The following is a 13,496-nucleotide window of genomic DNA, read 5'->3' on the forward strand; positions in this document are numbered from 1 at the left end:
CACATAATGTGCTATCTGCTTCAGTACAAGACCTTGTCTGTCTCACAGAAAAAGTGTTTTATTCATTTAGCTAAATGTGACGGTTCTAGATGGCCAAACATGTTGTTTTCCTTCAAATTCCTACCTGTCTGCTTTATCTACACATGTGGTATCTCTCTCTCTCTCTCTCTCTCTCTCTCTCTCTCTCTCTCTCTCTCTCTCTCTCTCTCTCTCTCTCTCTCTCTCTCTCTCTCTCTCTCTCTCTCTCTCTCTCTCTCTCTCTCAGTTGTTGTGTTTAGCTCCAAAGGTCGATGTGACAGTTAACATCGGTAACATTGACACTGTCACACACTGGGTGAAAAGTCATTTGAGTGTATATATTGTTTAAGATGGACACGCTAAAGTAAACTAATGCGGGCTTTGGCGCCATCGTGGATAACACTGTTTTGTTCATTGTTGCATTAACAGTGAAAGCCATAAAATAAGCACTTGTTGCGAGTAACAGCCACATGCAATTGCCTTAACAAACATGTTATTTCCAAAATCTTTATTATTGATCGTAACAGGCATTCAATGAGAAGGTATTGATTTTGTCTCCGGGAATTCATTGGATATGTTTGCAAGTTAAAAAAGTAAACATATGGGGAAAGTAAATAAAAATATTAACTTGCCAGACACTGACTACTGACTAAAAATGCATTGTGTTGTAACATCTAAATTATTTATCATTAAGAGTATTATGAAAAAATGTATAGCGGAGATTTATAGTAAAAATGGGTTTATATATGAAGAGTTTGGTTCCAAAACAAGATAATCTTTAAGAAATCTCGTTTTTTAATTGTGCATTTCAATTATGGCAATTAAACTGCAGTTGGTTTGTTTTGATTTAAGCCTTTATAACAAAAAAATACAACTAAGTAGCACTATAAAACATGATAACATAATAATAAACATGTTTTGACAAAAAATTTAAAACAGAGTTATCATGTTTGGAACCAAACTCTTCATATGTAATCGTGATGAGATTTGAAGCATCCAAGTTCAGTCATTCAGTCTATATTAAAGATATTAGGGTTATATTTTCACAGTATTTTCTATACATTATGTTGGATGATTATAGAAAACAGAGACGGTCTTAACATAGAGGCATAGGTAGGCGGCTGCTTGGGGGCCCCAATAGCGGTCATATTAGGGGGGCCCCCAACCAACCTAATAAATAAATAAAACCCTTATCATCATGAACGCTTCAAAAGCATTGTAAATTGTATTAATAATGTTAAGAAATACGTTGATCATGAACGCTTCAAAAGCATTGTAAATTGTATTAATAATGTTAAGAAATACGTTGAAACTTTGAAGTAGTAGTTAAAATGTCCAGTTCATATTTATCTGTCACTACACACATTCACTCCCTTCTTTCATAATGTAATGGACTAGTCTGTAACGATGCGCGCTGCGCGAAAGACAAACACAGAATGACAGGAGGACTGGGAAAGGACTCGAAAAGAGACGATTCAAGACAAATATAAACGCGAAAATGGGGCTTTGGTGAGTAAACCTAATAAAGATATTAGGGTTATATTTTCACAGTATTTTCTATACATTATGTTGGATGATTATAGAAAACAGAGACGTCTTAACATAGAGGCATAGGTAGGCGGCTGCTTGGGGGCCCCACCAGCGGTCATATTAGGGGGGCCCCCAACCAACCTAATAAATAAATAAAACCCTTATCATCATATACGCTTCAAAAGCATTGTAAATTGTATTAATAATGTTAAGAAATACGTTGAAACTTTGAAGTAGTAGTTAAAATGTCCAGTTCATATTTATCTGTCACTACACACATTCACTCCCTTCTTTCATAATGTAATGGACTAGTCTGTAACGATGCGCGCTGCGCGAAAGACAAACACAGAATGACAGGAGGACTGGGAAAGGACTCGAAAAGAGACGATTCAAGACAAATATAAACGCGAAAATGGGGCTTTGGTGAGTAAACCTAATAAAGATATTAGGGTTATATTTTCACAGTATTTTCTATACATTATGTTGGATGATTATAGAAAACAGAGACGTCTTAACATAGAGGCATAGGTAGGCGGCTGCTTGGGGGCCCCACCAGCGGTCATATTAGGGGGGCCCCCAACCAACCTAATAAATAAATAAAACCCTTATCATCATATACGCTTCAAAAGCATTGTAAATTGTATTAATAATGTTAAGAAATACGTTGAAACTTTGAAGTAGTAGTTAAAATGTCCAGTTCATATTTATCTGTCACTACACACATTCACTCCCTTATTTCATAATGTAATGGACTAGTCTGTAACGATGCGCGCTGCGCGAAAGATAAACACAGAATGACAGGAGGACTGGGAAAGGACTCGAAAAGAGACGATTCAAGACAAATATAAACGCGAAAATGGGGCTTTGGTGAGTAAACCGCCTAGTTCTGCTAATAATATCCTTATGCTGCGTTTATACAAGCCGCGGTAGAGGCGTCAAGCACGAGTGATTTTAATGTTAAGTCAATGTGAAGACGTGTTGACTCGCGTCTGGAGGTCTCGTGGCGCGAATTAGGTATTTAGCGTGGCATGGTAGACGCGATTCCGCCACATTGGTGACATTGGTGCGAATTGAGCATCTAGCGCAGAATAGAGCCGCCGCCTGACCATAACTAACAGGGAGGCACGCGGCTTCCAACGGGGAGGACGCAATTCGTCTACTTCGCACTAGATGGGAGAATGCATTCCAACTGTTCAAGCAGCAAACAAGGCCCAGTAGACGCGATTTTGACTCCTCACACGTGGCTGGTGTATACGCAGAAATTGGCCCTAAACTGAAAAAAAATGATTTTGTGGTGGAGTAAATAACGTTACTAAAGAAAAAAACGAATTGAACCCTTATGTTATGTTGGGGATGCTTTTGTCCACTATGAGGTGCTGTTGAGTGTTAATTTGGCCACAACTTTCTCTGTGTTACGCGAAAACTCAACAATACACTGTGGGCAAATTCACAACCCTTTCCTTATGTTCGTGAAGAAAACATCCACTAAATTAAACTGCTGTAAAAATCGGATAAATATTTAGTAGGGATGCACCGCATCCAGGATTCGGATTCGGATTCGGCCGAATACTGGGCTTTTTGACGGGGTTCGGATTCGGCCGAATCCTAGATTTTTTTTCCACCGAACCGAACCCTAGGCTTGCGCTACGCTGGTCGACGTAACGCGGCCGTTGATTACACACATCGGGTGCTGACGTGGAGATGAGCTTTTTCTTTCGGTGAGCTTTAGGGGCTGGACACACCAAAACTTTTAAACACGGCTGAAAACGCCTTGAGGACGCCAAATTCCAGCTGTTTTTCAGCCGAGCGCTTGGTAGCTGTGATGCTTCAGCTGTGAGCCGGTTGGTTGCTGTGGTAATGTCCCGCCCCTCCTCCACTGTAATTGGACGGCCGTGTGAAACCTGACATTGATGAGCGGAGCTTCTCACTCAAAGTTAAATATAGTTTTCAGCGCGGAGCTGCTTGCTTATTGTAAAAACGAGCGTGTCGCAACGCATCGCTTTCATTATGCATAGGCTTATGGTAATTGTCAAAATAGTTTTTCCAACTTGTCATCCTGGCATAATGTACAGTTAAAATTAAATAAAATGAAAAATACACTGCTGTGGACGTTGTTTACTTCATTAATGTGTTTTACTGTGTTAATGGAATAAGGATGCGAGTAGGATTCGGTATTCGGTTTCGGATTCGGCCGAATCTTAAATGGTGGATTCGGGATTCGGCCGAACCTAAAAAATCTGGATTCGGTGCATCCCTAATATTTAGTTCCAATTTTTTTTGCATAAATCTGTTAATCGTCCTCAGTCCTGATTAAAACTGCTAAATGTTTAATTGCCAATGATTTTTTCAAAAACTCAAAACTGATTTAAGGGAAACACACATACAATTACTTATTTTCAATATAAAAATGATTTTTTTTACCTTTTGTCACAGTCTTGGTCATGTGAAAGATTAGTAACAACGTTGGCTTTGATGCATTGCTAGTTTTTTTGTAGCATCAGATTTAAATTTTTTGCCCCATTGACTTATTCTTTATTGGTTTGTGTATTGCTACACTTTATGTCTTCTCTGCCTTTCATATTCATTGTGAAGTAAATACATTTTTTCGTTCTCTTTTATAGATCAGATGGGGGCCCCATACATACCTTCGCCTTGGGCCCCCAATTGTTAAATCCACCACTGATAGAAAACAGAAAATCACAAAAAAAAGACTTTAGCTGAGTCTGACTGGCTTACATATTTTTATCAGTCAGTGTGTTCCCTGCTAATCTCACACAAATTTACCATGGTTAATTTTCACAAACGTAACCTTTGAGTCTTGCTCTTCTCATTAAGATTGCAACACATGGATTAAAAAATAAACACTGACAAAGGTCTGAAATTTGAAAACTGCGAAAAATTTAAGGACCGTGGAGATGTCCACCTGAGCGAGATAAATTCTGGATGTTCCAAATGATAAAACCAACAGGTCAACTTTCTTTTCTTACACAAGCGCGTGCGTGTGATGCAGAAGTTGAAATCTGATGATATTCTGCACGCCTCATCTGAGTCTGCTCTTTCAGGTATGATCTGGCAGTCTCTAGTCCAGACAGGTGTGCAGGTACGTGTCTAAGGTGAACACGAACGCCAGAGATATCCGCAAAACATCCGATTCCCATCTTCAGCCCCGACTTCCACCCGCAGGGGCATCCGGCAGCTATTTTTGTTTTCTTGCTTGTCGAAGCATAGCTGACCTTGGTGCAGTCCCTACGGTCAGCCACGATGGAAACAGACTGAGATATTTAGTCATCAGTGTTCTCGGTCGGCCTAGTTAATGTCTTTCACGGGCCGGACTCAGAACACATTGTTCCGGTCGGGGAGCGGTAATGACCGTTGCCATCGCATTCTCCACTTTCATTACCGGGATAAATGGAGCAATGCGCTCCGTATCGGAGAAACGAACAAGGCTGGAACTGCTGAATATAAACAGCCAATTAATCCAAGCTAATTCTATTAGGAATTGAGCCGGGGGGAAGGCGTGGGCCGCCGAGCGTGCCGAGCGTGCCGAGAACAGTGCTGATACCGTACGCCGGGTTTCATCAGACTCATTTTGGCTGCTGCTGAGGTTTCGGCTTTTCCCCGAGCAGATTAACGCCGCCGTCATGAGCTGCGGCGAGAGCGCGAATAAAAAATGACGATCATTATATCGCAAAGCATTTGTGGGTTTGAATTTATGAGCTGGTGTGAGGAGGACCGCAGCGATGCTGGTGGAGTGTTTTCGGGCTATTGTGTGCAAGTGTTCTTGATAATGACTTGATAAGGCTTTAATCAGATACAGGAAGGTATGGCCCACATCCGACCATAGGATCTCAGGTATGACGAGAGTAATGGGGACCTACGTGGGAGAACACACGCAGGAGACACCTTGACACTCTACATGTCACTTCTATTTATAAGGGGAGCTATTTTAAAACATTTATTACTTATAAAATAGTCGTATACCATGTGTTGGCCACAGTATGATGGTAATCTTTAGGAAAATGGATTTTACAATCATCAAATTTATATAGAGAAATAATTGTATTTCCCTCTTCTATTCTCTCCTGATATAACTAAGGCTGATTAAGCATGAAAAACAGGCTATGTTGTCCTTTATATCATTAACATCAGCTGTTTCGTGTTGTGCACCAGGGCGGTTTTATTTACAGGAGGAATCTGTCCCTCCTTATCTCTGACGATTCAGGGATTGCAGGGCAAAGTGAAGGCCGTTGGAGCAGTCATAGTGGTAAGACGAGTCGAGTGAAGTACATTATGTAAAAGCCCAGGGTCATACATTATGGAACATGTACACTACATGTCAGGTATGAAATATGTTCCATGGTAACAACGTTGTGAAACAAAACAGCCACAAAACCATAGTCGCATTCCTTCCCAATCCCGGTGCCCCACACCCAAAGCCCCCCTACACCCCAGCATCAGCCAACCACAGAGTCCCACCCCCCTCTCGTCCCTCATACCGGCCCTGCACTCATGCCTTTAGTGCTGCTCTCTATCTCTTTCTCTCTCTCTCTCTCTCTCTCTCGCTCGCTCACTCTGATCTTGGCTGCCTTTTATTCGGCTCGCTCAATCTGGAAGTACACTGAAGAAGAAAAAGGGAGAGTGAGAAAGAAAAGCAAAGCCTCCTCTGTTTTTAGCACTTTGCCAGCTTCTATCTCGCCAGGAATCGCAACGGTCGCATGACCCCAGAAACAACCGAAATGCTCCACTGCACTCCAAAGAGAGGAGAGAGAGAGAGAGAGAGAGAGAGAGAGAGAGAGAGAGAGAGAGAGAGAGAGAGATTGAGAACTGTAGATATTAAATATCCATTTTTTCCCAAAAGTGCTGTTCTGTATTTGTGATGAAAGAAATACTTGCATGTGTCGGCACTTATAAACATCTTACATTGAAATTTGGGGCTTAAACTTTTATCAAAAAGCAATAAGGCAAAAGTGGCCACACATTACGACAAATGGTGTCACTGGGGCAGTATCCTTTCAAAAAAAGTATACCTTATACCAAACCTTTTAGGGAGATAGGGCTACCATAATGGATTTTCCAAAATCTGTATGGCTACTTTTTTTAATATAGTCTACTCAAAACTATTTTGTTTTAATTGTTGATTTTATTTTATTGTACTTGTTGATATGTTGTATCATTGCTTAAAATGTTAACATACATAAAAGCCAAGCTTTTAAAAATGTAATAAATAAATAAATATTAAAATTGAGGTTATTAATAGAATGTGCACACACCCCGTGCCGGCATCATGGTGCTCGCGGGCACCATGCCTTAAATTCTAATACAAAAAAAGTTTGTATTTGTACCTCAAAGGCAGCTTTTGTACCCTTTTCTCTGAGAGTGTCTGTGTTTTTGGCTAGGAGGGATACATCAAACGGCGAAATCTCGCAAGACATGGGTTAAGGTGCAGGTTTGTGGGTAGGATTAGTATGCAAACAGCATTTCTGGCTAGATGAAATACAGCTATGGCCTACGGTTAAGTTTGGGGGTAGGATTAGAATAAAAACCATATCCGGTGAGATTTTACGAGATTTGGCATTTGCTGTATCCCAAATAAAAGTACTGAATATTAATGAATCGTTATTTATTAGTAATAATTAGGGAAATTATTTCATTCTTATGCAACTTATAAAATGTATGATCACAGGTGTGTGTTTATTTGCATTTAAAGGGATAGTAAAATGAAAATTGTGGAAGATATTTTGGTAAGCACACAGTTTACGGTATCCATTGACTTCAACCATATTTTAAAGGGGGGGTTTAATGGTATTTCAAGCATTCTGACTTATTAACACAGTTATAGAGTTGTTTCCTCATGCTAAACGTAGGCAAAGTGTCAAAAATGCAGTTGGGCGTGTTTCAGAGTATTTCTGTGCCGAATGCACTTCGCCAGGGTTCGTACAAGTTTCGGCTAATTTCTTTCGATTACGGTTCTAACTGACGTTTCAGGGGTTTTCGATACGTATCACTTCTTTATATGGGCTTCCGCCGGAAAACTTCCCCCGGAAAACCCCGCCCAGCCGTCAGTCAGCGGGAGACGCTAGAGCTTGCTAACAGCTTATCACGCCACTCAGCTTTGTTTAATTTCAAAAGTCAACAATGGCACAACAAGAAGTGTGTTTTTGGATGTAAGGAGAAGACATCCAGCCTTATGGAAAAAATGGATATAGTTTACGTGTGTGTTTGATGCGGTGGATTTTCATGACGAGTTACACGCGGTAAGTAAGACTTCTGTCTTATGTTGGAAATAGGCGCGTGTATATTATATAAATGACACGAACATGTAGTGAATCATAAGTTAAAACAGTGTTGTATAGTGTTGCATGACTCGTACTCGCTCCTCCCGTGTTATAACTCCTCCTTCTTCATTTTTTCGTACGTTATCGGAAAGATTCGGTAAAGCTAATCTTTCTTTTATAAATCTGATTAAACTAAAGACTCTTCAGAGATATAAAGGATGTCATACTACTCCATAGGTACTCCAGATTAATATCAGAAATGCAGAAACAGCGTGTGTTACGTGAGCTTTAAGGCAGTTGGTATCACCCTTATAAAACAAAAACATATTGCAGTATATTGGAAAATACCATGTAATATATTAGGCAATATATTCCCATATATGGGATTTAATATTTATTCCAACATATTGCAATATAGGCATAGACTATACATATATGATCCAAAAATATTGAAATCAAGACCAAAAATGGCACTATATATTTTAAATGTAATAGTTTGTCTTTATTTGCTTTAATATATTTCAATATATGTATAGACCATACATATAAAAAAGCCAATCACATTTTCTTTGTCTGACCATATGCAAAACCTCTTGTGGTTTTAATAGGCCTGTGTAGCTCTCTACCTCTAATTGGGTTTAGTATCTGTGCCTGATTAAAAGAAAATAAAGGTGTTTTTTTATAGATTACCCATTAGTCTGTGTTAATATGTGATATAAATGTTTGTACATATATTGCAGGTTGCATATTTATTGAGTAATCAAATATTTTAGATGTACATATACTGTATATATCACCATATATGTACACATAGATTGTGCATGCATTTACAAAATATATGTACATAGATTGTGCATACATTTACAATATATATATATACATATATTTTACATATTTTCCATCAAATTTTCCATATATTTCATGTATATATTTCCATATAATTGTACATATATTTGAAATATATTCTACCATATAGTAAACATACATGGGACACTATATCTTTACATATATTGTTATTATGTGTTCGCATATAAATCGTAATACAATATGGCTGATATTTATAAATATATTACTGCATATATTTTGAGATATATAAACACGTATATTATATTTATGCGCCATATATTGAAAGCGGAAATTATTTGTATATTTTGCAATATACACATATATAGAATATATGTACCATCGATATATTATTTCATGTATTGCAAATATATATTGCAAAATGGAAAGGAAAATACTATATTACAATAATTTCAAGTAATATATTGGTAAATATATTTTCCTTTCGTAAGGGACCAAAATATCATCTTTTGTGTTCAGCATTATAAAGATTTCTGTGTGAACTATCCCTTTAACAATGGCTCATTTAAAAGTGGACCAAAACGTTTCACTGCACATAACCTTATGAAACTCACAGCGGTTGTGTAGTTGTGTTTCAGTGCATGTGGGTGGATGTGTGCGATCATTTTCTCCCTTACAAAGTAGTGTGAAATGACATACAAAGCTTGAACATTCATTTTATTGGTTTGGTTTATTAATACAGTGGTTATTTTAGCCTCACTGGCTTTCACAGGGGAAACCAACGAATGAAATGAAACTAGATAAGTAGAATATATATTTATATAGCTTTCTGTCAACATTACAATTCTGGCTCAGTCACTAGTCTCTTTAACAGTTAGCAACAACAACTCGGTCGTACCTGATCAACACAAACAATAAAAACATATATAAACAAAACAAAAAAAAACTTACAAAAGCGATGCTAATACTTCTCGAAATCTGGATGGTTTATAAAATGATTTATTTACATTCATTCTGAATAATTATAATCTGGGGGACACACGCACACACACAAACAGGTACACAAATAAATGGCACTGACCGCAGGAAGAAAATAAAACACTGATTAAAGAAGATCAAATATAAAATATTATATATCTTTAGTAACTAGAAAGTTCCATAGTGTAATTCAAGTGCTATGAGTAGTAAAGGGTACACAGGTATAAGACCCCCAGTCTGCTGAGTGTTTGGGCCGGATTCAAGCCCTCGTGATGCAGACGAAGGGGTTGAGGAGGTTTTTTCGGGTTAAACCTCCTTTCAGTCACTCTGTAGTCGTGTAAGTGGTTAGTACAAACATGAACCTTAATACAATACAAAAAGGTCGAGCTTTAAATCAGATTTGTGCTTTTCATAAACAGACCGTGTCTACAATCCGCACCGCTATGATTGTGCAACAGCGCACCAAAGTCCATTAGCAAACAAAAAGGGGTGGGGGCCGTAACTCTGTTTTGATTGGTCTGTCTTTGTCCAACGGCTGAACAGAATTCACTTCATTAGATCGGTGAGGATCTAAGATTCGACGCAAACTTAACAGCTTGACACGTCTGTGTCAAAAGTCTCATATAGTGAGAAATACCGAGCTATTATCTGTAATCACTGTGAGGTGTGAATATCTGACCGTAAAAAACCTGGGCTACAGGTGACAAACTATAAAACAACAATTATTAGCAGCTTCAACTAGAACATATCTGAAAAATATAAAGGATAAACTTTTTATATAAAAATATCATTTATCTAAGGAGGGTCGAGACGTCGTGGACGGGTCTGTTGATGGGTTAGATGCATATATCACTGTTCTTCTTTTGTCTGGGCAGGCAGGAAATGGTGAGTGTGCTACTAAGGTCTTAGTTTCATCTTCTTCACTTCACAATCGCATCCCATTCACTAATATCTTTCTCTCAGGTGTCTCTATGTGCAGATCTGTTAGCAGACTGTATGCTGGCTGGACAGGGGACTCTCCAGAGACAGACTCGTGGGAGAAAGGTCTGCACGTGACGTCTTAAACATGGACGAGATGTGAAAGCTCTGCAACCACACATACAACAACAGATATAATGACTTAATGAGGAACAATTAGAGATAAGCTTAAAACACACAAATGAAAACACTAAGCAGTGCTTTTTAATAGTTGGGTCATGACCTTTGGCTTATTTATTTAGGTTGGGTAAGCACAGATTTTAGGATTGTCACGAGAAATGCTGTTTTTTACATAAATGTGCACACCAAAATATTTTTGTTCTTTAAAGTCTGTGTAAAGTACAGAGCCCCTAAGGTGACATTGGAGTAAAAAAAATCTGAAGTTTAGTTTCATGAGCTCGCGATAGTTTCACGTGCGCACGGGAAAGTTTCACGTAGTTTCACGTGAGCACGCGATAGTTTCACGTGAGCACGCGATAGTTTCACGTGAGCACGCGATAGTTTCACGTGAGCACGCGATAGTTTCACGTGCGCACGCGAAAGTTTCACGTGAGCACGCGAAAGTTTCACGGGACCACGCGATAGTTTCACGGGACCACGCGATAGTTTCACGTGACCACGCGAAAGTTTCACTTGCTCACGCGAAAGTTTCACGTGCGCACGCGATAGTTTCGCGGGACCACGCGATAGTTTCGCGGGACCACGCGATAGTTTCGCGGGACCACGCGATAGTTTCGCTTTCGCGTGACCACGCGATAGTTTCACGTGACCACGCGATAGTTTCACATGAGCACATAAAACTAAACTTTATTTAATTTTTGCTCCATGTCCCCTTCGTGGCTCTGTAGTAAAGTCATTTCAGAGAAGTATTTCTAAACACAAATTTTCCACATTTCTGTGTTTATTTGGGTGAGAGGCTCGATGATGCACTGGAGCTATCTAGCACGGCCCCGCCCCTAACAGAATCGATTTCCCACGAGTGGGGGTGGTTTCAGCAAGGACAGTGGACCATGCTCTTAGTTAAATAAACTTCATAAAACAATAAACCATTTTAAATCTTCATTAAATCAGAGCAGTCTCATTGGACGTGCCGTCTAGATTCTCTTGTTAATGTGACATCACACTAACAAAGTCCCGCCCACAGCCACTGACTGACTGGTTAATTTTACCCGAAAGCTTTTCATAGTATGTTTGTTAGCACAGCGTTCATGTGGCTAAAGATACTAGACTGTATTCACAGGAATCAGATCTATTTTTAACCAATTTAACCTATTTTTAACTGCCGGTATTAATATGCATTTACTCTAAAGCTGCTTTGCAACAATGTGCGTCCGGAGATTCTTACCACCCAGTATGCAGTGAGTCCTCCCTGCAGGAATCCAGTCAGGACATCAGTGGGATGATGGCGGTAGTCAGAAATGCGACTGAGTCCCGTGTACACTGCTAACATCACCAACATGAACTGCAGCAGCGGTCGCAGCAGTCGCGCCCCTCGCCATGAAAACCGTGCCTGCAGGTAAAACTGAACAAAGAAGGGAAGTTATTAACATGAGCTGAGTGTTCCTGTGTGTTTGTTTCTGATCAACGTGGTTTAAAATGTTGACGGAAGTTTGCTCTAAAAAAAACCTCAAAGAAGGAAAACTGGGTAAAATCCGACTGTGCTATGTGACATGGAAGCTGATCATTTGGACAATATCCATATTGAACCAATAATAAAAAACCTACTACTACGTTAAAGTGCTCCAGCTGGTTTTGAAAACACGTTGGCTGGTTGATGACTAATTTGAACCCGCTTATGATAGCTTCAAACAAATATAACTAGTTTGGACAAGCTAAACAAGATTCCAGCGTTATGTTAATTATTGCAAAATAATTTGATTTAGCAGTTGTGTTAGTTAATAGTAAGCCAACGGTGAATCTGCACGTGCAAAATTCCTAGAGTCGGAACGCCCATAACTATCCAAATCGTACACATGCACCGCCCATCAAGGATAATACGATGAAGTGCCCACATTTACCATCCTTAAATCCATTCAACAGAACTGAAGCCTGTACAAACATCTACATTATAGTATTTTTAATTTAAATAGCTAGGTAGACGTGCGTGTGTGCGTGTGGCGGGAATCAACAAGTACTACAAAATCCTGTATCTCCACCCTAGTAGTGGAAACAAGTAACACCAAAAAATATGAATAAAGCATGTTGTGTTTATCGTACCGCCCTGACAAAGCTAGCATGGCCACACTATAAAAGTGACAACATGTATTGGGGTCAGAGTTCACTGCTGATGATGGGTGAACTTAACGGATGTGGATATTGCATAAGGGGCCGTGGAACATTCCAGACGTTAAGGGTCTCGGTACCCCGTGCCCCATCACAGGTGTTTGGCTTCCTGCTGTAAAGCCCAAAGCAGCTGGTTTGAAAGCGGGAGCATGTGGCCACAGGTCAGGACTGCATCGCACAGGCCATAGAGAGAAACCAGGCATAAAGAGCTTGGCACGACTTGTCTACAGGCTTTCTGTTGCTCTTGGTTTCACCAACTTTCTCTCTCTCTCTATAATGAGAGTTGAAGGGGCGTCCCTCTTTCAGAGACCCATGAATTCAATCAGATGAATGGTAGAAAACAACTTGTTTTTCTACAGCGGGGTGAATTTTCCATTCGTCCGAATGTGTTTGGCACACAAGACGCGTACAATCTGATAAAGTTTGGATGCGAGAGAAATGTGACTGTTGTTGAATAAGCACCATTATGAACGTTGGTGAGCATTTTGTCATTTTTCCCCTCATTGTGCCCCTTTCCCGACCATAACAGAGAGAGGGTTTTAGCTGAAAGAAGCCTGTCTATCTCTCAGCAGGCCAAACCCCCCCCTCGGCCCAACCCACAACCGAACAAGGCCTCTTCTGTCTCCGGCT

General features: G+C 39.7%; 1 protein-coding gene across 1 annotated transcript in view; it reads right to left on the reverse strand.

The window, feature by feature from the left end:
- Positions 1-9,327: 9,327 nt before the first annotated feature.
- Positions 9,328-13,496, reverse strand: part of ppap2d (phosphatidic acid phosphatase type 2D) — a 46,696-nt gene continuing 42,527 nt past the window's right edge. Inside the window, exons 5-6 of the mRNA XM_065240424.2 lie at positions 11,929-12,105; positions 9,328-10,691 (exon numbers count right to left, since the gene is read on the reverse strand). Of these exons, the coding sequence (XP_065096496.2) occupies positions 10,590-10,691; positions 11,929-12,105 (279 nt within the window). The 3' untranslated portion in view covers positions 9,328-10,589. The remainder of the gene's footprint in view (positions 10,692-11,928; positions 12,106-13,496) is intronic.

This window comes from Paramisgurnus dabryanus, chromosome 3, assembly GCF_030506205.2.
Source record: "Paramisgurnus dabryanus chromosome 3, PD_genome_1.1, whole genome shotgun sequence".
NCBI classification, from domain to species: Eukaryota; Metazoa; Chordata; class Actinopteri; order Cypriniformes; family Cobitidae; genus Paramisgurnus; species Paramisgurnus dabryanus.